Source organism: Melospiza georgiana, chromosome 15, assembly GCF_028018845.1.
Source record: "Melospiza georgiana isolate bMelGeo1 chromosome 15, bMelGeo1.pri, whole genome shotgun sequence".
In the NCBI taxonomy this organism is placed as follows: Eukaryota; Metazoa; Chordata; class Aves; order Passeriformes; family Passerellidae; genus Melospiza; species Melospiza georgiana.
Window position 1 is genome coordinate 16,968,462 of NC_080444.1, and position 26,756 is coordinate 16,995,217.

Sequence of the window (26,756 nt, forward strand, 5' to 3'; positions counted from 1 at the left end):
CCGTTCCCGTTCCATTTCCATTTCCATTCCCATTCCCGTTCCCGTTCCCGTTCCCGTTCCCGTTCCCATTCCCGTTCCCGTTCCATTTCCATTTCCATTCCCATTCCCATTCCCATTCCCATTCCCGATCCCGTTCCCATTCCCGTTCCCGTTCCCCTCAGGCCCCCCCCGCCCCTCCGGCGCGCGCCTCTCCCGGCACCCCCCGCGCGCGGCCGGTGCCCAATGAGCAGCGCGGCGCTGCCCGGGGGGCGGGGCCGGGTCCCCGCTCTTTCCGCGAGCGCCGTGACATCACGGCGGCCGCAGCGCGCGTGCGTGTGCGCGTGCGCGCGGCGGGGGCGGGCGGGCCGCGGCGGGGCCTGGCGGGCGCGGGGCGGCGGCGGCGGCGGGGCCGGGCTGGGCCGGGCAGGCGGAGCGCAGCGGCCGCCGCCGCGATGGAGCCCGACTCGGTCATCGAGGACAAGACCATCGAGCTCATGGTGAGTCCCCCCGGCCCCCGCGCACACCCTCCCGCCCCCTCTCGCCCCCCCCCCCCCCCCGGCTCAGGCCCCGCCGGCGCGCCCGGCCCGCGGGGTCCGGCGCCGCCGCTGCGGGGGCTGTGGCGGGCCCTGCTCGGCCCCGGCCCGGCCGCGCCGTCCCCGCGGGGGGATCCGCTCGCTCCCGCCTCCGCCGCGGCCCGCCCGGGGCGCCACGAGCGCCTCCGTTTCATTGAAAATAAATAAATAACTGCAGTGAACCCCGCGGCGGGCAGGGCCGGGCCCGGGCACGAACCGAACGCGGAATGCCCCGGCCACGGGGGATCCGGCCCCGGCCCGGCCGGACCCCTCCGCGCCCCCGGGGCGGGTCAGACCCCGCACCGGTGCTGCGGCTCCGCTCCGGCACACGCGGAATTACCTAACGAGACCTAATTGGTGTATTGGTTCTGCTGCTCATTAACGCTCACGCCGCTAAATTCGCGCTATGGAGAGGCAGCCGGGTGGGAGCGGTAGAAAGAGGTGTTGATTATTTATTTTAAATATTAACAAATTTATATCTCTCTGGGCAAATATCGGAGGCCCCTCATTTTACTGCCTTGAGGCATGAATAAAATTAAGTTAGGAGTTGAGAGAGAATACTAATCGGTAAAATATTCTAATTTATTAGTTATAAACATAATTGCTTTTTCTCAGAAGCATAATTTGCTCTCACGTACAAAATTTCATATAGTTCTCTAGAACTGAGGGGCAAAATGCAAATAATTTCCCTTTAAGGCACTCTGAAGGTGAGCTGGGTTCAGTGGAGACATAAATGGGTTTTTTAGCCCGTGGAGTTGTTGCTAAACTACCTGATCCAGAATATATGAACTTTCTTTAAGTGTGCCATCTGGTCTGAAAAAGCAGAAATAAAATGAAAAAGAAAAAGGGGAACCTACAAAACCTTTGTGTATCTTTCATTATTTCTACTGATCACTGAGGGCAGGGGCTTAAATTCATTCCTAGGGAGCCTCCTGCCCTGGTCTGTGATCTCACACCTGCCCTGGGGACATCAGAGCCATCAGTCCCTCGGCAGGGCTGGGCAGCTCTGCGGGCAGAGCTCAGGAGCAGCCTCCCAGAGATGCCTCCTCAGTTCCCGAGGTGGGAAGTGTGCTCTGGTGCCTTTTTTCTGCCGTGGAACACTCACCAGCACTCCTCAGCTTTGGGTTCTGTGAGGTGCTCAAATAGCATTTGGAGCTGGAAGGTTTGGCTCCCTCACCTTTCAAAAACCCCCACTTCTTTGTGTTTTCACAAGTGCTCTCCCGTTTTAGTCTCTCCTCTTTGTGGCCAGGTTGTATCAGGAGGAAGCAAATGGGATTTTTGCTGGTGAGTGTTGTACCCTCCCCTTGCTGGAGCTGGGAAATGTGCTAATCCATGCAAACATCAGTGGGGCTTGGAGGAGTTTCAGTCTCTAGTAGGAGGTTTTAGAAATACACTTTTCTCTCTTTCACAAGAAATGAATACATGTAAAAATTGAGTAAGATGAACAATTAATTCTGTCGTTTCCAAGAGAAAATGGTGCTCTCTGCACTGTAGTTAGTAGCTGAATTTAATGTTAACCTTGGTAGAGGCTTGCCCAGCATCACCTGTGTTTGAGTGGAGGTGTTTCCCTAAAAGCATTGCAGATCACTGCTGGATGCAGATGTGGAGGTTTTGCCTTCTGGTGTGGTGCAGCAGGGGAGATTGTCCAGGAGATTTGTGTGAATCCACAGGGCAGAAGCTGTTTGGGCTGAGTTCCCTTTGGGGATTTCTGTGTGATCTGGAAACGTGGGAGTCAGTCTGTGGGAACATCCCAAACCTGGGACCATCCCAATCATCCCTGGCAGGCTTAGGGGGATGCTGCTCCTTTCAAACGTTCCACATTCCTAAAAGCAGATGTTTTATACCTCTCTTTGCTCAGGGAGATGGGGTTTGCTGCATTGCTTCCCTCCAGTGCCAGGGATGAATCTGTAAATACAGAAATGAGTAAATACAGGAGCAGAGTGTGATCTGAAGGTTCTGAGGAGCAAATACACCATCATTCTGATGAACATAATGTGTCAATATGTTAATTGCATGGAAGTTTGAGAACATGCTGCTCGACTCATCAACTGTGCCTTCCCTGGATTGATCATTTGCATTTATTTCAAGGAAAATCAGTCATGGAAATAATACTGTTCTATTTTTAAGGCTGGAATCTCAGAGAACTATTTCAAGGTTTCAGAGTGACAACTTTGATTTGCTGTGTGAAGTTTTAGTGGGTGTTCCAAGCCACCGTGTCCCTCAGGACAGCTGAAGGCTTCCTGTGCCCTGTGCTGCTTCTGTGGGTGTCCTCAGTCACTGCCAGGGGATGAGTGTTGAGTGGTGCCCACCTGTAGGGGTGGCATCCCCAGGGGTGGCTGGGGCTGCCCAGGCTGAGCTCCTGGTGTCTGGCAGGGTTCACTGTGGGCTCAGGGAAATGCTGGGTGTGAGCAGGTAATCCAGAACAGATGGAGGGACACTCACTGAAAGGGCTCTTTCTGCCCCTGGTTTTGGTTTTCTCAGTGAAATTAGATAACTGTGACCTTTTTGCTCTTTTAAGGAACCAACTGCAATGCTTTGTGAAATAAGTTTTGTTGCCTGCAGATCTGAGTTGTGTATAAAATCCGTGTTCAGTTGTACCAACCCTGTGATTTGCATTTACCTTCAATATCTGCTGAAAGCCTTGTGTTCTTCATTTGCCCAGGACCCTTCCCATAATTGTTATTTAGTGTTACCAGCAGCTTTCACACTGTGGGAGGGTTAGCTGCTTAGCTTGTACTGAGGTGGTTGTAACCGAATACATCAGTGTGGGGAGTAGTTTGGGGGGCTTTTTATACATTTGTGGGGGGAACTGTGTGCACCATGAGATGTGGAATAAATAAAATAAATCTGCTGCTCCCAGGCTCTGTACCTACCAGCCACCCATGGGAGATGGCTCCTGAGCAGGAATCCAGATGTGTGGAAATTCTCCCACTCACTGAGCTTGTGCCCCTCATGTTCCACTGTGGCCTTGCTGCCCAAGCTGCTCTCCAAACACAGGTCCCTGTTAAATTCAGCACTCACTGCTCTGTGGTAGGAGCATGAAAAGGTTTGGGGAAGGCCATGCCTGGCAATAAAATGGGCAAGCACTTGTTCACACTGCTGTCATTTGTATCTTGAAGTTGTATATATGGAAATAATCTTCCTAACAAATGGCCTTCAGTGTCTAGAATGCCTCTCTCTGGCTCTCCTAAAAGCATCCAGTGTTTAAGTACCTTGGTAAATAATAAACGAAGAATTATAATTTAATATCTTGCAAAAACTCTTTGTTTCTCCTGGTAGGACTTGGATGTGAGGTGGAGGTGTTCAGTTCAAAGGCACCAGCCTGGGAAGGAAGTGTTTCACACAGGCCTGAGCAGCAGCAGCTCCTGCTGTAAATCACTCCAGGGCTACCTGAACTTCCTTGGGTCACTGCAACTGGAGATGGTTGTGCCCCCAGACTGTTTAAAGCTAAAGTGCAAAATAAATCCCAACATTCTAAAATACAGCTGCTGTGTATATATCTCAGTAGGGCTGCAGTGCTCTGGCTTTTTCCTTCCCTGTCTCAGTCATTGCAAGCTAAGCAGGCAGTTGGATTTGTGGGATTTGTTTTTCACATACTCTTGGAGGAACCCTTCAAAGAGTTGACTTTTGTAGCGACACAGACAGTGATCATCTTTGCAGCTGAAACAAAGGAGATCCTGTTCTAGCTGAAATGTGACTGGTTCTTCATTGAAGCCTGGGAGTAGATGGAGTGTTAGTAAAGTATTTGTAAACCTGTGTGTAACTTGGATGTGCTTTCTTCAGCAGGATAACAATCTGTTTGCTTTGCTGGCATCTTTTTTTAATCTTCAGTAGCTAAATGAGCAGAGCTGAGAGCTGCACGTTGGGCAATAAAGCATGCAGGGTTTTGTACGTGGGGAAATCAGCAATGGTTGGAGCATACAGCTAAAGAGGTGCTGGTGGGATGGATTTGAGGAAGGCACAGCCTTGGGGCAGGGGATGTGAGGTCTGTGCTGCTGCCAGGCTCTCAGAATGACAGTCCTGTTTCAGGGAGTGCCTTGCAGAGGAAGGATGCAAATCTGAAGAGAAGAGATTGCTGTGACTTTGGCAGCAGTGCAGAAAATGGGAAGGACGAGCTTAAGAACATGAATTAGAGCAAGGCAACTGCACTCAGAGCCAGCAGAGTGGTGAAAGGAGGGAAGTGGACCAAGGAGTGTGGAAAGCTTTATCTTTTGGTAGGGTTAGCTGGAGCAGTGGCCTGATTGGGGAAATGAGGTGGCAGAGAGAAGGAGGTTATAGAGATGCAGAAGTGTGTAAAGTTATCTGAGGTTTCTGGTGATGGTGGCAGTAGCCATCAGATAATTCAGGTGGAGGAAAGCTGCAGATGTGCCAGTTGTGGGGGAACTTCTGAAACGAAATTGCTTTTGGTTCTTAATGAAAGGAAGTTACCAATTACTGGGGAGACTAAGCCCTGGTGTTTAACCAGAGGCTTTTTAAATCTCATTCCAGACTCAGATTTCTCACTTCACATTGCAGTTACATTTTCTAACATAACAAAGTTGTCCAGGCTCTGCCTGGTGCTGAGCAGAGAAGTTCCTGCAGTCTGGAGCACGTGCAGGGCTCACCTGGGCAGTGTGACCGGGCAGCTCTCAGCCTGTGCAGGGCTCACCTGGGCAGTGTGACCGGGCAGCTCTCAGCCTGTGCAGGGCTCACCTGGGCAGTGTGACCGGGCAGCTCTCAGCCTGTGCAGGGCTCACCTGGGCAGTGTGATGGGGCAGCTCTCAGCCTGTGCAGGGCTCACCTGGGCAGTGTGACCGGGCAGCTCTCAGCTCCAGGGGCTGCCCCAGAGCTCTGCCCCGGGGCTGGCAGCTCCCAGAGTGAATCCCTGCCCAGGAGTCCGTGTGGAAGGAAATCCTGTCTCTGCAGCAGCTGCTGTGGGTGCAGCTGCCCTCTCTGAAGTGCTCTGGGGCTGCTGCTTTGATGAAAAGCCCATCTGCCTTTGGTGTGTGTCAGACAGTGCCGGCTGTGTCCCTCAGGATACTGAGCTTTGAGCACTGCTAAGATTTGGGTCACTGAGGAGTGTCGTGAGCAGCATCACAGCAAAACAACCTGCCTTGTTACAAGCTGTACCCTCAGAGAGACCTGGGAGTGTTCTTTGAAAGACGGATGTAGCTTTTCATTTCATGCTTTGTAAACCACCTCTGCTGCTTGTTAAATCAGCTGGCCGCGTGTCTCGGGGTGTGCTGGCTTTGTTGCCTCGCGGTTTAGAGGTCGCTGCTGCTTTGGCATTTCCAGTTGCCCAGCCTGGAGTGCTCGTGCAGCAGCGTGCTCAGGGAGATTGCTGATGGCTTTCAGATGAAATGGATGTTTTAGCAAATGTGCCAATGCGAGAGGAATGATGTGTGGGAGAGAACAAGAGGCCGTGCTTGTGAGAGGGCTGCTCCGTGACGAGGAATTTTTTTTTGTTGCAGGGCAGAAAATGAATTGAAGGGAAATGAGAATATTGACTGAGTTGTTTAAATTAATGCTGATGGATAACAATTCTTTCCTTCTAGCTTTTTCCTTGGGCGATGTCTTCTGTATACGGATGCCACTGTTTATGTTGTTACATAATCTGATTTCGTGGTTTGATTTTTATGGCACCATTATTCACACAAAATCCACTTTTTCTGGAAATTCCCTTCCTTCCCCAGTTTATTGATGTATTTATGAGCTCAGTGGTGTGACATCTGACAGCCTACTCCGTTTTCCTGTACCACTTCCACACATTTCCCAATATGAGCAATGCATGACCAAGAGCAGATAATGCAAAAATAACGCAATGCCATTGGTGTTGTAGCAACGAAAAGCATTGACTCTTTCTGAAAACTCAATTTGCTCCCCATGCAGGCTGAATTAACAGTGGGAACATTTGAAGGCACGTTGTTTCTTTGGTGCTTTATTAATCCACATCCCCGCAGGACTTGCATCCTTGTACTTCCACCCCAGGAAATTAACAGTTTTGTGTGGGATCAAAGAGTAGTTCAGCTTCCTGGGCCCATTTGTAGGATGAATACAGATGGAAATTTGTAAGATGTAGGTAGGGACCCACTTGCTAGGAATAGGGAGTGATGTGTTTTCTGGGTAAAATGACAAAAAAAGCTTTTTGGGTCAACTTCAAGCTGTTGGCAACAGTACAGAATTTTGGTTTACTCATTGACTTAGAGGAGAAGAGGAGAATCACTATATATATATAAAAATATATATATTCAGTGTTACAAGTTTGCTCTGAGTTTCATTCTGTTGAGTTCTTGAATGTGGAGTTTTGGTACAAAAGTTGTGCCAATGTGCACTGTTTGCCTTTTTGAGGGGTGTGAGCTTGTGTATTTCAGCATGGTTTGCATGATGGGGCTGTTTTCAAGTCTTCCAACCTTTGCAGTGAAACCAGTTTTTGATTTTCAGACAAAAATACCTAAGTCTCTTTGAAAATCTATACTCAGAATTTGCCAAGCTTAGTAAGTTCCAGCTTGGACTTGATAGAGAATCTCATTGGCAATTCTCTTAGGGCAGGGAAGGACTAGCCAGGGAAACTTGTTATTCAGGCTGTCTCCAGCACGCCAGGCCTTCTGGAGACAAAAATCAGACCTGTGCTGTTACACTTGCAAATAATGTTAAGGTTTGGCTTCCTGGAGAAGTGCCTCTCCTTCCAGCACCCTGCTGGCTCTGCAGTGACTTGGCAGATCAGTGCATTTATATAATTTGATAGCTGGCTTCTTGCTGAGCTATATTGTACTCTGAAAATTCTGAGTCATATGCCTTGACATCCTAGCACTTTCCTTGGCAGCCTTAAGCATCATACATTGGACATGGTGGTGGCCCCACAGTGCTGCTTTGTCCTTGAAACGCTGCCCTGGGACTGCTGCCTCTGTGCCTGGGAGCAGGAAACCACCCCACCAGGAAGATGCTCCTTTCTTTATGAGCTGTGGGCAGTCAGGACAGTCCTGCCCTCATGGAGATGGTTTCCTGGCACAGCTGGAGACAGTGGCATTTTTTCCACCCTTCTGTGAGTTGCTGGAGCTCGAGGTGTGGGGCGCAGCAGTGGAGGCTGAGGTTCAGCTCTGGAGGGGCTGCAGAGCAGAGAGGGTGAGAGGTGGTGGGGATGTGTTCCTCTGGGGATGTTGCAGCATTTTGTTCTCACTGCTGGTGGGGGAAGCTCCATAGGACGTGGCCTGAAGTTTTTGAAGCTCTTGGTGGAGGTTGCATGGTTTGGTCTCTGCAGGCTGAGCTTTCTGTTGCATGTGGAGTATGAGTTTTCTGCAGACCCCATCTTCTCTGAGGTGTCACTTTCTGGCTGCTTTAAAGTAGTCACACTCTCACTGTGCTGCTGGCAGGACTGGCTGGAGGCCTTTTATCTCCCTGCTTAGCAAGAGGTGACTTGTCTCAGGAGTGGTGTACAGTGTCTTACTCTCTTCTGGCTCTAGATTGTTTTCCAGAGACACAGCAGTACTGCAGATGTACTGAATACAGTGCTGTGTTCCCATCAGGAGTGTCTTGACAACTCCATCTTTGTGCTGCAGATGTGTAAGGCAAACGAGGTCATTTTGAGCCTGGAAACAGGGAAATAATCATTGCAGTGAAGTGCTTTAGAGGATGTTTATGGCAGACCAGGAGAACCTCATTGAGCTGTCGTGCAAACCTGTGTTCCTGGAGCAGGCCTGCGAGGTGTGAGCTGCTGGTTGAGGCTTTAGGACTTGGCTTTATTTGCCTTGTAGCTTCTTCTCATCTTCCTTAATCTTAGCAAAGTGAGCTGTACCCAAAACCACTTGTTGGGGTGACCCAGGGTAAGGGAAGGAGCAGTTTCTTGTCTGTAAATGCGTTTCTCTGTCTTAGATCCACCAATCCGACGACCCCACTAACGTAGTCGGTCCCGGGCTGGGCAGGTGCCTGGGCTGCCTTTCTCTAACAGCATTAGCAGTAATTGGGATTTCGTTCAAGAAAGAAGTAGATACACCAAGCTGAAGATGATTGGCTGCTCTCTTTTAACAGACAAGTCTGAGAAGGAAAACCCATTCGAATCCCCTTTCATTCTGGATTGGTGGATCTGAAGCCCAGAAACAAAGTTTCAGGTAAGAAGTCACCCTGTACTATATCTTGCTGCTTCTGCTTAGATGAGTTTGTCCGCACATTCAGTCCCTGCTTTAACTGCTTCATGTCCCCAGGTGTTAGGGCACAGGGAATCAGCTGCTGAGCTGGGTCAGGGCATGGCCAAGAGGTGCAGGAGCAGAACTGGAGGGAATGGCCAGTCTGCTGTGGAGCAGCGGGCTGGGAGCACGAGGTGAACTTCTGTGTGGGCAGGAGCGGGCACAGAGCCATTGGCTGCCACATCCTGTGTCTGGAAGGGGAGAGCAGCCTTGTCAGTGACTGTCCCGGGCTCCCTGTGCAGTTCAGGGAGGTCCCAGCTCTGAGTTCAGGCCCTGTCCTGATGGATCCATCACAACTGCAGAGAACTTCTCTGGTTACTCCTAGGACAATTTCCTGTAGCTTTTCCTGCTGAATGCCATTTGAAATTCTTAGAGTCAGTGTCCTAAACCCTTCCTGAGCTGTCAGTGTGAAGGTTTGGCCTCAGCTGTTTGGGACAGGTGTAGGGCAGGGGTGGCACGAGAAGTCTCACAGTGACACTGGGTTTATTTCAGAGTAGGGGTGAGCCATTGTACTTGGAGTCACATTCCTCTGAGATTTGGGATGCCTACAGAAGGTTGTCCTAGAGATGATTTGTGTGCCTCAGGAAGGCAAGCTGGGTCCTTGGCTGGCAGGAAAAGAAAATTATGTGTGTTCAGTATCATATCTGGTGTGAACGGGAGAGCTGCACCTCCCAGTGCCCAGCTTTACTGTAAGTTGGTGCTTTGATGGACTTGGCAATTTATTTCTGCAGTCACTGTGAAGCAGTGTGCCTGGATTCCTGTGGGCAGTAAGAGCAGTAATGCTCAGCCTTTGCGTGTTCTCCTTTGTAGGAGTTACTGAGTGAATGGGGAGCCTCTGTATTTAACCTGCTGTAGCAGAAACTCTGTACGTGCTGTTGATCTCATGCATGGTTTGAATTCTGCATTTGTTTTCCTGGTGTGGTATTTTGTGCCAAAGTTATATTTGAATTTAATCGATAAATACATTTATAATTAATTACTTGTGCAAAGGTTTCCTGGTTTGATTTTTAGTGTAGTTGAATTTTATTTGGTTAGGGTGGAGAAGTCTGTTTTAGTGTGACTCTTAAATAAACCAGAGGGAGAATGTAGGGGAAATACTTATTAACCTTAGACTGACACATTTCTTGCATTCTCATCTAGTATCAAATTGAATTTGTTCCACAGAGCCATCAGACTCAATTTGGAGTTAAAATTGTGAAATAGTGTCTTTCTATGGAATATTTGCTGTTCAGGGTGTGCCCTTTTCTAAAAACTAGAGAACAGGGAGGCAGAAGCAAACTTGGCATATTTAGTGATGAAAACTGAAAAGAGGAAATAATTTAAAATACACTGAGCAGGGAAAAAAAAAAAGAGGAAGCATAATTGAGTGCTCCTGTTGATCAAGATCCTCAATGTTATTTAATATTGCTTAACTTTTGGAAACATCAGCCAGCCCTTCAGAGGCAGGAGTTGAGCTGATCAGGTTGGAGGCTTTGCTCTTGCCTGTGTTTTGAATGTTGCATTTCAGCAAGTGCCCTGTGAGGCACTCTCAGAGCTGTGGCACTGTTCCTGTGCAGTCCTGGGTTGTTCTGGCAGCCCAGCCTCCACAGGCATCAGAACTTGAGTGTTTCTCCCCTCCTTGGCTGTCCTGGGATTTATTGTCAGCTCTGTTAGGCCTCAGCCTTGAGAGCCTAAGGGTCTGAGACAGCTTTTAACATGTTAGACAAGTTTCAGCCGTGTTTTTCTGTGTTTGACACCCTGCAAGTTTCTCCTGTGTGATGGGCAGTGCTGGGTCTGTGGTGCCCACTCAGGATTTGCCCTGAGCTGCTGGTTGGAGATGTCTGCAAGTCCCTGTTCTGCTGCAGGAGAGCAGAAGAAAGGGTTTTGTTTTAGAAATGGCCTTTTTAGTGTAACACAGGGGATTAGTGCAGAAAGGTGTATCATACAGCTGTGGGAGGTGGGTGTATGTACATGAAGGAGGCAAGGGCTAATCTAAATGCTGTGTATTTTGGAAAATTGAGATTATTTCAGTAATGTTCAGAGTGGCTTATGCAAACATCTTAGGATTTTTTCCCAGTCCTTTGTATCTTCTTGAAAACGAACTGCTGCATCTCATGAGTCTTATCCTGATTAATAAATTATAATGGAGTAAGGTGGTTATTCTATTCAAAGAAAGCATTTAATCTTCTCTCCACTGAACCCATATTCCTTTTGTAGCATTGACTGTGTGTAGCAAACACACTTTGATCTTCAGGAGCAGAGTGGGACAGCGTTCTCCATCAGCCTCCTGTGAATTCAGTGTCCTATCTAGAGCATCGCTGTGGTAATAAGGAGAATTTCTCTCATCAATTCTTTTCCCTTGTCTTGCTTTCAATTTCCTGATTCCTCACTTAGTGTTTTTCCCGCAATGCAAGAGCTTATGTGCAGATCTTGAATGGCTGTTGGAAGGTTATTCCATTGAGCAGTTTAAAAAACTATTGTGAATGGCAATGATTTGGCTAAATTGATTTTCCTAATGGCACTGTGACTCAGCTATTGGTTACCTAATTTTTTTTAGAATGATCTAATAACAGAATAATAAAAAAAAAATCACAAGTTAAAATTAGTTTTCCACTCTGTGGGTATTTATTTTTGAGAAATTAATTTTTGCATGGAAAGAGAGAAATAAATGCAAGAGTAAATTACGTCTGAAACAACTTTGTTGACCTGGGAATCCAGTTCTGCTGAAATTGAAGCAGATTGCTGGACTGGAATGTAAAACTCCCTGAGTGTGGAAATGTGTTGTATGGATGGTGCTCCAACAGCCTTCGGAATGCCCAGGCCCAGTGGGGCTGCCCTGGCAGTGATGTGGTGGCACCAGAGCCGTGTGGAGCACAGGGCACCTCCCCGGGCACAGCCTGGCTGGGGGTGGCACAGCAGCAGTCAGAGTGCTGCTGGTGGTGCCCCAGAGCTGTGCAGGGGTGTCCCTGCCAGCCCGGCTGGCCCTGGGGAAGCTGTGTCCCCCTGCATGTCCCACCCAGCGTTCACACACACCCTCGGATGTTCTGCTCCCACCTGTGCACACTCAATCCCAGCCCAGGGCTTCACCACTGCTCTGCCTGGCACTGTTTGAAGCCTGAACAGGAAAAGCACCAGGTAAGATCTGGAGGAAATCCCAGCCTGCAAACCGGGAGGGAGTTGGACTTGGCTGCTGTTCCTGCCGAGTGTAAAATAATAATGAAGGCCTTGAAACAGTGTTACTGCTCATGTTTTTTATGTCTTAGTGTGGTTAATGCTGATTTTTGAGGAGATCTGAGCTTGCCATTAAGTTGGAGGTGGGAGCATAAGGCTTTCTCAGACTGTCAGACTGCCCTCAAATCCAAGTTGGCTTTTCAGAGCACCTCTTGGGCTGCATTAAACTGAGCCCCCAGCCATGGAGAGGGGTTTAATTAGCACCACTTACCCATAAAATTATCAATATTAAGTGTTGGTGGAAATAAATACCAATTGTGTTGGTCCAGGCCAAAGTAAACTAACCAGGAAGTCACCATTGCTGAGTAGCATGTGAATTTCTTATTGCTAAAAATCTCAAAATAATTGACAGTGAAGGCTGAGGTTATTTGGTTGTACCTTTTTTGCATATTTTTTCCTTAAGACTGGAATTTCCCAATAAATTTGGATTCTCTGAATTATCTTGTATAAATAAAATGAATGCAGTGAAAAATTTCGAGGTCATATTTTTAATATTTTATAAAACTTGCAGCATAAGTCTGGGTTATGTAAATGTTGTCATTCTTAGTTATGACGCTGCAATATTGCCATGCCTGGGTTGCAAAGGTGTTCTAATTCCATCAGAAACACAGGCTATAGGCATTTCTTGGGCAGTTTAAAGGGCTTTAGAGGATAAATGTGTGAGGTTTTTTAAGGGATACAAAATTGTGAGGATTTCTGTGTGACAGTATCAGGTGCTCCGAGGGAAATGATTTCTGGGCATGTTACACTGCTTTAACCAGGCCATGCTGTAACCTGGGAGAAGTCCAGAGTGAAGGAAAACTTTAAGATAGGATAGTTCAGGGCCTGAGGAGGTGTTTTTTATACCTCCATCCAAAAGTTCCCAGCTACAAAGTTGGTTTGTTGGATGCACACTGCTGTGTGCTTAATTAATATAAGAAGTTCTTAACATTGGAGTTTTAAAGACATTGAAGCATCTCCCCTTTTTACTGAGGATTTACAGGTTTCTCTGGGAATGCAGCATTTTGTATAGGCTGCTTCAGTTTGAGATTTAAGATTGAAATGTAAAGCTTGAAACGTAATTCCTGGGGCTAGACCACCAAAGCAGTTCTTTGTGTCTGGAATTAGCAGCAGTCGTCTCATAATAAAATTAAAGTAGGAATCTTTGCAAGCCCAAGGCATTGAAGTGATCAGAATGAGAGTTTGTGTCTGTTCCTGCCTTGCCCTGGGGCTCAGAGCCCTCTCAGCTCTCAGATAGAACCTCCAGGTGATCCCCTCCCCTCACAATGCGAGGCACTTAAAGCTCTGCATTGCTGATTACCTTATTCCTTAAAATCTGAGTTTGTTTACCCTCACCTGTGCAGTTCTGTTCTCATTCAGTTCTGTGCCTGTTGGCCACTGGCACTTTCCCCTTCCCAGGCTGTGTTAAACAGTGCTGCCCCTCCCTGGGCTCCTGGTGAGAGAAGGGCCAGTGCAAAGTGAAGCCTTTGGAACCCTGTTAAGCTTTTATTCATCACAGGTCAGGCAATAGCATGTCAGGGAAGCACACAAATATTTGCACGTTGCTGTTTTGGTGTGAAGTGGGACACAATATTTAATTTACAGCATTGTGCAATAGCAGTGCTGCAGCTGAGTGTCCAGGGAGGTTTTTGTAAAGCCTTTCATGCAGTTTCATAATGCTGTGAAAAGGGTTTTGTGTGGCTTAACCTTGGCATGGAAATGGCCTCAGTGTCTAATGCATTTTGAATTAAATTTAAAAAGTGTTCTCAACCTACCCATTTTTGTCTTAAGCAGTTAAAATTCAATTTATTTAGCTAGAGTAGTTCCTAAACTCCCCCACATGATAACCTCTAAACCAGTGACTTTTGGTTTATAATCTACAGGTGTAGATTCATTATAAACATTATCCTCAGCTTTGTACACCTCATCTGAACATCTCAGGAGAGGAGTTTGCTGTGGTTTTTATCAGTGACTTTTATAAAGTCACATGAGCAAAGTGACTTTTTAAATCAGGCCTGGATGTTTAAAAATGTTTTTGGGCTTTAATCAACACCTGCAGAAATACCCTGAATTTTGCTGGTTCAGTGTTGCAGAACCATGATGAAGGTATTTTCCTAAATGGGAACAAAGAACAAAATGAATTGGAAAGGGAGTTTCTTGAATTACACACTCATTTTTGAGAAACAGACCTATAAAATGTGTATCTTCAATCAGTGGGTTTTAACAGTACATCCCATCTTTTTTGAAAATATGAAAGTCATTTTTTTTTTGGTGTCTTCTTGAAGTTAAGGTAGTTTCCCTGTTGTCACTGATTGTCTGTCTTAGAAGTGTCCTGGGAACTAATTTTCCAATGTTAATGCAAGGACATGTCAAAGTTAAGTAATGCAAAATAATGACAGATATAGTGGAGTAATTACTTTAAAGCTAAATCCCATTTCTCTATAAACGTTAAATAATCTTTTAAAACCTTTTAGTAATTGAAAACTATGGATTTGTTTTGCTATTAATGAAAGAATAATACAATAAAACATAGATATGACTATTTTTACCCCTGTCCATAAGAGATATGCTCCCTCTCTTGCCATTCCAAGTGCCCAGCACAGGATGTCCCTGTGGAATCAGCACCTTCCTGCTGGGTAAGAGGGAAATTCAAGGTCTTTTGGTGCTGCTAGGGCCATTATTTTGCTGGTTTTGCTGTAATTTCTCTCCTTGGCATGGAGATGAAAATATGAGTCTTCCTTTTGTTTTATCCATAAGATATGAAACAAAAAAAAAAGTTTTTTAGCCTTCAGGTGCTCTGGGCTCTCTCCCCCTCCTTGATCCTGGCACAAACTGCTTTCCATGAGGCTTCACCTGCAGTTATTCCACTTTCAGCTTTGACCTGTGTGGGGCTTTTCTTTCAAAGTTTTGGTGTCCATTGTAACTAAATTGGAAGCCTGTGTGGAAAATAGTGAAAGCTCAGTCTGTGCCAAATATTGCAGCTGGGTTTGTGCTCTGCTTGATGCTGAGAAATTGAATCCTTTTCCCTAACTTCATCTGGGGTATGTACTGCTCTGTCCTTAAAAAGAACTGGGAAATAATATTGGGGAGCTACAGAAATTTTGGGGAGTCTGTCTGCATCAAATTTCTTCAGCTTTCTCCAAACTTTTCCTACTTCTCATGTGGGGAATTTGGTAGTTAAGCTTGGGTGGCAGGAAGAGCAGTAAACGTAGCCAAGGGATGATTTGGCTTTAGGATATCTTCAACTATAATTCCAACATTTTTCCCCAGGTCATTAGGATTCCTTGATTAAGCAGAGCTTGGTCATGTAATGTGAACTCAGTTAAGTGTGGTTCCTCTCTAAAATGTGCTCCCATTGTCGGGTTGAATAAAGAACCACAGTTTGTTTGAGAAAGCTGAGACACTGGGGAGTGCCAAACCTTAATTCCCAAAGCTCCTCCAGGTGGATTCTGAAGTCTTGCCACCCCAATGGCACCTCCTGTCCCCAGGGCACTGTGCAGGGCACAGCTGGGCAGGGATTTTGGCCAGGCTGGGTTGCTGGGTGGGGGCTCTGCCCTGAAAGCTCTGCTGTGGGCAGCAGTGTGGGTGAACTGAGCTCTCCTGCTGCTGGGAGTCAGTGAAAGCATTCAGCTGGGCACTGAAGGCACTGAAGGGGTTACAGAGGGGGAGAAGGAGCTCAGGCCAGAGGGGTGGGACAGGCCAGAGGGGTGGCTGGTTCTGGGCAGGCCAGAGGGGTGGCTGGTCCTTGATGGCTGCACAGCACCTTCAGTGGCTGTTTCACCCCTGGCACTAACTATGGTGAATGTAGAAATAACATAGATAAGTACCCACGTTAACATACTAATGAGTTGCCTGCCTTGAGTGATTTGTTGTGGCATCTAACTGCTTCTTCTCTTCCTTCCTTTTTGTCACCCTGCAGTGTTCTGTGCCAAGGTCTTTGTGGCTAGGCTGCTCCAACCTGGTAGAGAGCATGTGCGCACTGAGATGCCTGCAGAGCATGCCCAGTGTCAGATGTCTCCAGGTGCCTTTCTTCTTTCTTGTTGTAAATGTTATGCTGTTGAACTTGTGTTAAACTCTCAGGACTCTGTTTAATCGAATTGTTTAGTCTGCTAAATGTTTTTTGTGCATCCTTTTCTGAAATCTTCTACTGAACTGCATTGTAGGAGTGACTCTTTAAGGGCTTTCTGTGCAGCAGGGCTGGGGGGAGCTGTTGTGTTTTATTGCCTGTTTACTGACGTTGTGATATCAGTAGCATAGTTCTGCATGTTGCCTGCTACCTTTTGCTTTCTCTTTTAACTTAAAAATAACGTAATGAGCTTTGCTGTTAATGAACTGACCAGCCTGTGATATTTGTGTGATTGAATTTAGAAAGGAAAAACTTTTTATTTGCTCCTAAGCGTGGGCCTGGGTGTAGCCTTACCTTAGTCTTTGCACGTGTTTGAACAGAGAATAGTGAGCATGGAGTCCTGGGCTCTTTGGGTTGCCCTGTTAACTCAGTTTTTTAACTTCTTAGAAGTGAGGGATGGGGGTGGGGGGTTAGTCTGCATAGAAAACCACTAAATCCTAAGTTGTCTGTTGTTTTTCTTCTAGTAAACTCTTGGAGCTAAGCCTGCATAACTTATAGATGGGGAATTGCTGCTTCATTGGTTTGGGAGGGATGTAAAATGATAAAAAGGGAACTTTGGGGACCAGTTAACAATTTTTCCCAGGGTATTTACCTTGGAAGGAAATGCTGAATGTGTGTAGTAACTGTGTGGCACCTCCCAAAGTGTTTCTGAGTGTAACATTTTTTTTAGCAGAAAACAAGGATTATTTAACATTAGTCTGTTTGCATAAGAGCATCATTCAGTGGTTCAAGTCTTTCATGTGTATAAAATGAGTAGTTAAAAGAAATTGGTTTTTTGTGAATGAAAATGAACAATTGTGTCACTCCATTTGAGGTCAGCCACTGGAGAACATCAGTGTCTTACCTTAGAGAGTAACCAGTTATTTTAAAATTTCTCACCTGCAAAATGTGGCCACTTGAAATTCAGCAAATGTGAATTTCAGAATCAGAAATTCCTTCAAAATTTTTGTTAAAATACAAATCTGTTTTTCCATTTGAATGCTTTACGTTTCCAATTTTGAAATAGTATTCAAAGAAAGGACAAACACTGACGTCCAAGACAAACTCCTAGATGGGTAATTCAGTTTTACAGAAATGAAGAGTCTCATGGCCAAATCATTGCTTATAGAGGAGTGCCTACAGTCATGCTAGGGCAGAGTCCCAGAGGCTTGGTGTCTGTCTTGGCAATAATCACAAGCTACTTCTAATTTTGACAGGGTGGGATTGTTGGGGTGTCTGCAGGACTGGGAGTTGGACTTTGCTGATCCTTGTGGGTCCCTTCCAGCTCAGGATATTCCATGGTTCAGTGAAACATTGTGCCAAAATAAAGACTTTTTCTTTTTATTAAGGTTTGATTGTTCTGTAGAGCTGCAACCAGAAGAGGCTTTGAGACTTTTGGAAGTGTCTGTGAAGGATTATTTTTTTAAAAAAAGTTCTCCTTTTGGGTGTGTGAGTCAGTGATGTTGTAAGGGGAACTTGGAAGCAAAAGTGACACCAGCTGCTTTCCCCATTTATTATTTTTGGCACTGTGACTTGCCCTTCATAGCTTCCTGAACTCTTAAGCCCACACAGAAATCAGGTGGGGCACAGGTAGCAGGAGCTCTTGGTTCTGCAGCACACATTGGTTGGAGTGAAATGATGAATAGGAAGTGCTGGAAGAGAAATACAGAAGCTCTTGGTGATTGCCAGAAGTTACCTGGGATTGTTAGTGCTGTGTGTGGCGTGTGCAGAGTAACCAGTGAGCAGGCCAGAAAGGGGGAAGAGCAGTCTGGAGCCTTGGAGAATCTCTGCAGGAAGCTCTTGCTCAGTCCTGGGGGTTTGTCAGACCTTCAGGGTTCAGCAGTCACCTGCCGTCCACCTAAGGGAAGAAAGCAGGATTGGGCTTGTTCTGCCTTTCTGGGAGGTTGTTAACAATCATCAAACCTAACAAAGCTGGTTAAAATCAAGCTGTAGCATTTGAGTAAATCCCCTCTGATGGGGAGGTGCTCCAGTTCTCAGTCTGGGTGTGTATTCTGTGCTTTTCCTCATGCAGTAAAATACCCTCACAGTGTTTTAAACCTTAGTATTTTAAACCTTGCACTTTACTGGAGAAATATTTGCTTTCTGTATTCTGTGAGCTGTTAGTGAATGCAGAAGAGAAACAGGTCATTTATTTAAAAAAAAAAATTATTCCTGTTTGTGGTACTTGAGGTTTCTTCTCATCTACACTGGCTTTTGGTTTAATTGGTATTATTAGGAAATGCAGTCCCTGACACTTAACACTTGTTTCTGTTGCATGGAGAAGTACATATTAAGTTCATAATACTTGAAACTGCTGCAAGGCCTTATTTTTAACTGCTTAGTTACCTTTAATGATGTTTTTGTACATGAACACACTGGTATCCAGTAGCTCCTGTTCTCATTTGCTTTGATATGGATTTCTCTGCAAGATTAAAACCAAAATTCTTGTTTAGGTCTTTAGAGAAACTGGTTCTTGTTAGAGAAACTTGTTAGCAGGTGTGTGATGCAGCCCTGTGGATGCAGCACCTTGCATGGCTCCATCCTTGGAGCTCAGCAGGGATTTTTGGAGTGTTTTGTGCTGCTGCTTTGGGAAGTGGCTCCAGCAGGGCTGCCAGGCAGAGACAGGCAGGGCTCTGGGCTCTGTGAGTAAACATCTCCAGTGTGGTGTGAGCACTGCTCATTAAGCAACAGAAGATAAGAGCCCAGGCATCACTTTGAATTATTGCATAATGTAGGAGGTGATGAAATAAGTCTTGGGAAATGAATTATTAGAGAGATATAAATGAAATTAACCCAGTAACCAAACACTGCCCCACCAAGTTTCTTCCCTGCCTTCAGTTACGCCTTTCTTCTACTTCTGTTTTTTAAAAAATATTTTTATCTCTCTTTTAAAACTCCACTTAGGTTTTGTTGGGCTTATTTACACCCTCCCAAGGTCTTTGGGGTTCTCAGAAAAGTTTTCAGCTTAATTGCATGCAGTGCCCTGCTCTTCTTTGCCTCTGTGTTCAGCCATGGCCTGTGTGGCCTGGAAGCTCTGACAGAGTTCATTCCCTGCAGGAACAAGAACTGTCTCACTTCCAGAGCTGCCAGTGGGAGATCTCAGCTGGTTCCTCCACAGGCCAGACCATAAAGCTCATGCAGTGGCATTGTCAGACTCCTCCAGGCCCATTCTCCCAGGTCCTCAGAGGCTTGGGGCAGCACCTCTGCCTTCCCTGTCCTTTATCCTTGCCTCCTGTCCAGCTCCAGAGGTGCTCCTGGAGCTGCATTTTCCTTTTCATGGAGTCCCCATCCCCAGAGGTGGCACTCAGAGCTCTGGGCTGGGTATAGAACATAAGTTTCCCTTCTTTCAGTTTAAACACAGAAGTTTTCAGAAGGAAGTTTATTTTTTTTTTTATTTATTGATGTTACAATTTAGTATTAACTTGCTTAAGCTTCTGTTTGTTTTTCTTTACTAATTTTGAGCTTCTGTTGATGTTTCTATTCTGATACCAGAGGGAAGCACAACAGCAGAAAGTGTAGTTGGAAAAACTTGCAGTTGAAATCTAAGAATTGAACATGAAAACTATTTAATCCTCTTTTTCCAGTACAAATTCAGGCACAGACATGATGCAGCTTTCTTAAAACCGCAGAGTGCTGGAGATGGGCTCTGCTCAAACCTCCTCCTCCAGAGCATGAAATCACAAATGGGAGATGATGAGTGGCCTGTTGCTCTGGAGCTTGCATCCCTTTGGAAATGTTACTCTCTGTAGCTGTTGAAATGGGTTGTCATAACCAGACAACTGTTTTGCTGCTTCTGTTGGGTCTGAAGTCATTTACAAATACCTTTTTGACATGTTTTCTGGTATTTTGCCTCAAAACAGTGGAACTGTTACCATTTCTTTTTGGAAACAGTCCAACAGCTCCATTAAAAAGAAATACATATTTGATTCCTTTTCTTTAAAGGAACAGAATGTTCTGTCCAATATCTGAAATATTTCTGCTTGTTCCCTGTGTTTAAACAGACTTTTCAGAGACACAGCTTTCAAACCCAGGCCAGCAGTGTAGAAGCAAATAAAACTCCCCATGATGGGTCTGGGGGCAGTGTGGCAGGGGGATGGCCTGGATTCCCCAGTTCCTTAACCTGAGGTAAAAATGGCCAGTTCTCCCTCTGGTAATCAGCAGTGCTGCTTTCCAGTGTGGTTCCTTCTGGCTGGAGTCTCCTCTCAGTGAAAAGTGACACCAGTTTGGGGTTTGTTTTCAGCAGTTTCTTGTAATAACTTTTCTTTTTTAGTTCTCAGTGTGGGTGTTACAGATTTTGAGGCCTGATCCAGCAGCTCAGTTTGGTGGCAGTTGCACATCCTGCAGGCATTTGCAAAGGGTAGCATTGCATTTTATTCCCCTGGTGCTCCAGTGCTTGGCCATCCTTGTCCTCTCCACCATATCCCAGCCTGTTTCCTTTGGAGAGCCTAAACTGGGATGAGCATTCTGCAGTCTGGGCATCTTTTAGAGTCACAGCAGCTTCTGGTGGTGCTTCCAGCTGGTGTGGCCAGCCATGGCTTGGTGCTGGATCCAGATACCTCTGCCCAGCAGGATGGAGAAATGTGAAATGTAGGGATTGCTTTTTCCAAGTGTGATTTGTTCTCCAAAGGAAGCACTTCTCTGGTGTCCTTCATGTATCTGAGTGCTTTGGGCTTTATGACTTTAATTTCTAACTGAGCCTGTTCATTCTTAGGGGCAAGAAGGGACCTTCTCTGTCTTGGGTCAGTTCTAGTGTTTGGTTGGAAATGGAAGTGAGTTGTTATTTACTGGAGTGAATCCCAGGATTGAGCTCTGAGCCAGAGCTTTGCTTTCCTCAGCTGAGGAGCAGAAATGTGTCCTTGATGTGGGAGAAGCAGCAAAATGGAGTAAATATCTGTGAGTTTTGGTTCCCGATTTGCCTGGGACATGACGTGCATCTGTCACTTGGAGCTGGCTGTGGCTCCTGCTGAGGATTCCAGCTGTATTCCCTGTGATCACACAGGGGGTGAGGATTCCAGCTGTATTCCCTGTGATCAGTTAGGGGGGGTGAGGATTCCAGCTGTATTCCCTGTGATCACAAAAGGAGTGAGGATTCCAGCTGTATTCCCTGTGATCAGCCAGAGGGGGTGAGGATTCCAGCTGTATTCCCTGTGATCAGTTAGGGGGGGTGAGGATTCCAGCTGTATTCCCTGTGATCAGTTAGAGGGGGTGAGGATTCCAGCTGTATTCCCTGTGATCAGCAAAAAGGGGGTGAGGATTCCAGCTGTATTCCCTGTGATCACAAAAGGGGTGAGGATTCCAGCTGTATTCCCTGTGAACAGTTAGGGGGGGTGAGGATTCCAGCTGTATTCCCTGTGATCACAAAAGGAGTGAGGATTCCAGCTGTATTCCCTGTGATCAGCCAGAGGGGGTGAGGATTCCAGCTGTATTCCCTGTGATCAGCAAAAAGGGGGTGAGGATTCCAGCTGTATTCCCTGTGATCAGTTAGGGGGTGAGGATTCCAGCTGTATTCCCTGTGATCAGTTAGGGGGGGTGAGGATTCCAGCTGTATTCCCTGTGATCACAAAAGGAGTGAGGATTCCAGCTGTATTCCCTGTGATCACAAAGGGGGTGAGGATTCCAGCTGTATTCCCTGTGATCAGCAAAAAGGGGGTGAGGATTCCAGCTGTATTCCCTGTGATCAGTTAGGGGGGTGAGGATTCCAGCTGTATTCCCTGTGATCAGCCAGAGGGGGTGAGGATTCCAGCTGTATTCCCTGTGATCAGCAAAAAGGGGGTGAGGATTCCAGCTGTATTCCCTGTGATCACAAAAGGAGTGAGGATTCCAGCTGTATTCCCTGTGATCACAAAAGGGGGTGAGGATTCCAGCTGTATTCCCTGTGATCAGTTAGGGGGGGTGAGGATTCCAGCTGTATTCCCTGTGATCAGTTAGGGGGGTGAGGATTCCAGCTGTATTCCCTGTGATCAGCAGAGAGGGGTGAGGATTCCAGCTGTATTCCCTGTGATCACAAAAGGGGGTGAGGATTCCAGCTGTATTCCCTGTGATCAGCCAGAGGGGGGTGGGAGCAGCCTGTGAAACCTCGTGGCAGGTTGGAGTCACCCGTGGGGGCCTCCCCTGGCTGGCACCATTTGGGTGCTGCCAAGCCCTGACCTTTCTGCTTGTGGGGAAAGAGTTTTGCTACTACAACCACGTGACATACGAGTGCTTTTTTTGGACTTTGTTGTTTTCAGTGGTTTTTGGAGAGCACTAAAGGTCATACATTTCATCCCCAAGCTGCCAAGTGTGCTTGAACAGAAGAGTGACCCCTTTCAGGAGCCTGCTCCTCTTGGAGGGGAGTTCTCTCATTGTGGTCTTCTCTTCAGAAGCTGCCAGTATTCAGAAGTCAGTAATTGACTTTATCACTGATCTTCATGAGCCAGATGAGGTGGAAGTAGTGAAATGAGTCCCTCTGAGATACATCACTGCAGAAGGGACCTTTGAACAACCAAAAGTGATGGGAGCTTGGAGATCCAGTCCTTACTCCTTTGGGTGACTTGCTGGCCTGCCTTTTTTGTTGTTGGTGTTTCTGTCCTGTTCCATTCAGAGATCCCAGTCTGTCCACTCCACACTGGGCAGGATATGTCCCTGTGGAGGGAAGTTTTCCATGGTGAATTCATGGATCACCATAAGGTACTGGCAAATCCAGTGCCCATTGCTCAGAGCTGCAAGAGTGGATGCAATGTCAGACATTAATTGTGTCCCTCACAAAGCACAACACAGTCCCACTAAGCCTGAGAGATTTCACAAGTGGTGGGCAGGGGCTATTATTGCTGATGGCTCTGCTCAAGTGTCTGCAGAAAGGATGCTGTTAGCCACAGCCTTGTGTTGATGCTTTCTCAGCCTCCTGTGGAAGAGAGGATTTTTTCTCTCTCTGATCCTGTTATGGTGGAAAGAAATGTGTTAGGAAACGTGCCTTGCTCCCTGCCTGCCTTCTGGCAGTGCCATGCTCGTGCTGGGAGGGATGGAGGAGGGAAATCTGCCCAAGGAGAGGAGGAGATGCAAGGCAATCTGTTCTGGGTGTGTGTGACAGTCCTCTTCCTTGCAGGTCTTGTCTCCTTCTCACAGAGGAATTTTCTAGGAAGCAGAAATGTATAATCAAATATTTCCTACCAAGATTGAAATATGGCATTTGTGCAGTGTCTTTGCACTGCAGCCTCCTCATCAGACCCCCCTGGCAGGAGGGTGGGTCCCTTGCTGAGGAGGATTCAGCAGCTGTGTGAGTGCCAGTGTTGATGGTTTTGCTGATACTGGAGGTGCCACTCTGAGGCACCTTCATCAGGACACTTACCCTCTCCAAGTGAGAGACTCCTGGTGCTTAGCCCACTGCCCCTTCCCAGCTTCCCCTGAGCCTCTGTGATTGGCATCTGATGAGTTGGAGTTGTTGTGTGGGCCTTCAGGACTCACACTGAAGAGTCTTTACATAGGTGGTATCAGAGTCAAGGGTAGCACAGCTGGCTGCAGACACAGCAGGGGATTGAGCAAATTGTACCAATCCCCATCTGGCAGGGCTGGGGGAAGTGCTACAGCAGAGAAAGGAGGAACTGTAAAGTGAGCTTTTTACTCCTCTGTGTAATATTTCTGTGGCAAAAAGATCCTGTTTGCAAAGCCTCACTGCTCTGTGGTGCAGGATGGTCTTCCACTGTTCCCAAGTGGATTTTGGGATTCCTGAGAAGTTTGAGGTGAAGCTGTGCCCTCGAAGAACAATGCTGTAACTGATTTGTGTTGTCCTGAAGTATCTGTGAAATCCTCTTTCAGCCTTGCTGATTTACCCTTCCCAAAGACCCTGCAGACTGTGGGGCTGCCCCAGGAAGCAGAGCTGGGACTCCTGGGGCTGTCCCTGGGTTCAGAAGCTTTCCAGCAGCTTTCCTGTCTCAGTGCCCTCCTGGCAGGCCCTGGGGCAGGCCCTGGGGCAGGGATTGTGCTGGCACTGCCAGGGCACAGGGCTGGGCTCGGGGTGCACAAGGTGTCAGCTGGCCCTGCCTTTGCTTTGCCCTGTGCCACAGCTCTGCCACCTCTCCCACACAAGAAGCTGTGCTGTGGCACTGATGGTGTGGTGTGCATTGAAAATAATCTTCCCAAGCCAGGAACCTGACACGTGGGGCAGCTGTTCCTGCTGTTCTCACATCCTCTTCTGCAGAGTCCCAGAGTGAGGTGCTGCTGTATTCATCAACTGGATCTTGAAGTTGTAGAGAGAGAAGGGGTGCTGACCTTCCAGGTCAGGAACATTTACCATCCATTATATAAATCATGTGAAATCTAAATTATGCAATTGCACATGCCTTTGAAAAGCCAGATAGAATCAGCACTCAAGTGCAGAGTGTCTGCCTATCCCCGGGCAAGGCTGGGTGGATATTTTTAAAAAATTATTTGAGTATTTTTTTACAACTTGTGTCACTGAAGGCCTTTTCATTTAGCTGCAGTTAGGCTGCAGCCCTCATGGAGATAAGATTTTCTCCACGTTCTGGGTTGCTTGGATATCAGCAGTTCCAAACCCACACTGAACCTGTGCATAAAAAGCTTGTGTTTCAGGCAATTAGGGAGTGATTAGAATTTCCTGAGGAGTTGTGAAGATTGATCCATTTCTGTGAGCTGCCAAGTCTGGAAGACCCTGCTCTACATCTCTGGAGGGAACAGCTGGACTTGCAGCAGGACAGGATTCTTCCTTGGGGTAGCTCGCTGGTTCTTGGCTGCAGTTGTATTGAATTTTCATTGTGGTGGCTGCTTTTTTCTGTATTTCTTTTGTGTGCAAATACCATCTATTTTGCAAAAGATGAATAATTGAGGGTTATTGCAGGTTTAGTATTTCAGACTGTCCAGTGGCTTTCAGTAACCTTTGTGTAGCTTTCCCTGTAAAAGTTTGTATAGAAGCCTGTTCAAAACCTGCTTAAAGTTTTGCAGTGTCTGAGGCCTTTGAGTGTCCCCTCCCTCTCACAGCTCCTCAAACCCCTCATGCTGGGGGTTGTGCTTTGGGCTGACAGTTTGAGGTAACTCCCTTTAGTTTGATATGGAAACAGCAGGAGAGATCTGAACCCAAATTCCCTCTGGGAAACCAGGAATAATCTTTGAAGTATTTTAACTTTGCACCAGGCAGCCGAGTTGCAAATGTGTAGTTAATCTTAACAGAGGCTAATTTATTTTTGATGAATTTGAACTGATCTAATTACTAGCTTAGCCTGAAATTTGCTTCCCAGATGTTACTTATCCTGCCTTGAATCTGGAATACCGTTAACATTTATTAATTCTGTGGGGCAGAGTGTTGTCTTCTGCCTTGTTTACCCCTGAATGTGGTGTAGAGAAAAAGGTCCAACTTGTGGAGCTTTTGGAGTTTGATTTTGCCTTGCCATGGTGTGGAGGTGTCCATCCAGGCCCCGGGCTTTGGGAAGGTGCTCCATGGGAAAGGCAGAGCTTGCAGGAGGGGATGGCAGGGTCTGAGCTGGGAGCAGCAGCGCTGGTGGAGCAGTTGGTGCTGCAGGGATGCAGCCGCTGCCTCTGGAGCTGGAATTCAGCTGCTGTTCTGTGCTCAGCCCTCGGTCAGATGTGAGAATCTGAGCAGTCAGCAGTCGAATGCAACTTTAAATAGTTTGTTTTACTTTTACAAGTCCTGTAAATGACGAGATGAGTGGAGCTGAAGAGGTCTCTTTACATCTGCTCTAAAAGGAAGAAAAGCGATGATAATCTTAAGCCAGTATTTTCCCTTCAAGTTTTCTTTTTTGGGTGCTTTTTTAATACAGGAAATAAAAGCTAAATCAGTTTTTTACTAGACATTGAGACAGTTTCTAAGGTAGTAAATATGACTTAATGTTTTCATTATATATATTAAAAATTCCCAAAAGCTTGACATACCTAATCCTCCTAACTGCCTACCAAAATCCAGTTGTTAGAGTAGCTTTTGATACAGTTACAGGTGCAGATGTTGTGAACAAGAGCGTAACATGGTGTAGTCAAAGCTTTGAAAACTTAAGCTCTGCTTTTCCTTCAGAACTTTCAGTGAGTTTGCTGTATAAGGGACATGGTTTGAAGTTTGCCCTGAGTTTTAAAAGTACAGAGGAAAAACTGTTCTGCTTTGGGATGGATTAAGATTAAAAGTGCAGATTCTGCCTAAATAAGTTTATCTCGAAAATAGATGAACCATTAGTGCAAAACTGCTGCTAATAATTGTGGCTGAGAACTTGTGGTAACTTCTTTATTTAAAAATATCAATTGAAAAAGCAAATCACTACCTTGCTCCTGACATCTGTGTACCTTCCTACAGCCTGTTTGTCAGGGCCATGTCTCTGGTTTAAACATTGTGCTTTTAAGAAAAGGTTATTCACAGGCAGAAGGGATTTGTCTTTTGAAGTATTTGGCCTGTAGGGCAGTGAAAGTTAATTGTGAGATGTTTTAGGCAAGTGACTGCAAGTGTTATCAGTGATACCAGTGATAAGTTTGATGGCTGCTTTGATTCCCATTTGAGTGTTGAGATTTGCAGCTGTGGCAGGAATGGATTGGGATTCCTGCACACATCAGTGCCTGCCAAGGCAAGCTGAGTGACTGGGCAGTGAAAGGAATGAACTGAGACACCTGGAAAACAAACACCACTCTGAGCTGAAGGTGCAATTAAAGCTCCTGTTGGGCTGGCCAGGGCTGGGAAAATGAATCCAGTTTTCCTCTGGGTGAGCCTCAGGTGAGGCTTTGCAGAGCGCCTTGACTGAAGCTCCTCTTATTGCTGGCTGCTCT

The 26,756-nt window shown here is 46.5% G+C and overlaps 1 protein-coding gene across 5 annotated transcripts in view; it reads left to right on the forward strand.

Moving 5' to 3' along the window:
* Positions 1 to 386: 386 nt before the first annotated feature.
* The window catches only part of FBXW11 (F-box and WD repeat domain containing 11), a 57,953-nt gene continuing 31,583 nt past the window's right edge, over positions 387 to 26,756 (forward strand). Inside the window, exons 1-4 of one of the 5 annotated variants that reach the window (XM_058034712.1) lie at positions 387 to 476; positions 8,556 to 8,635; positions 10,907 to 11,012; positions 15,819 to 15,920. In XM_058034712.1, coding sequence (XP_057890695.1) covers positions 15,870 to 15,920 — 51 coding nt within the window. In that variant the 5' untranslated portion in view covers positions 387 to 476; positions 8,556 to 8,635; positions 10,907 to 11,012; positions 15,819 to 15,869. The remainder of the gene's footprint in view (positions 477 to 8,555; positions 8,636 to 10,906; positions 11,013 to 15,818; positions 15,921 to 26,756) is intronic. The other 4 variants (XM_058034713.1, XM_058034715.1, XM_058034711.1 and 1 more) reach the window with 4 other exon arrangements.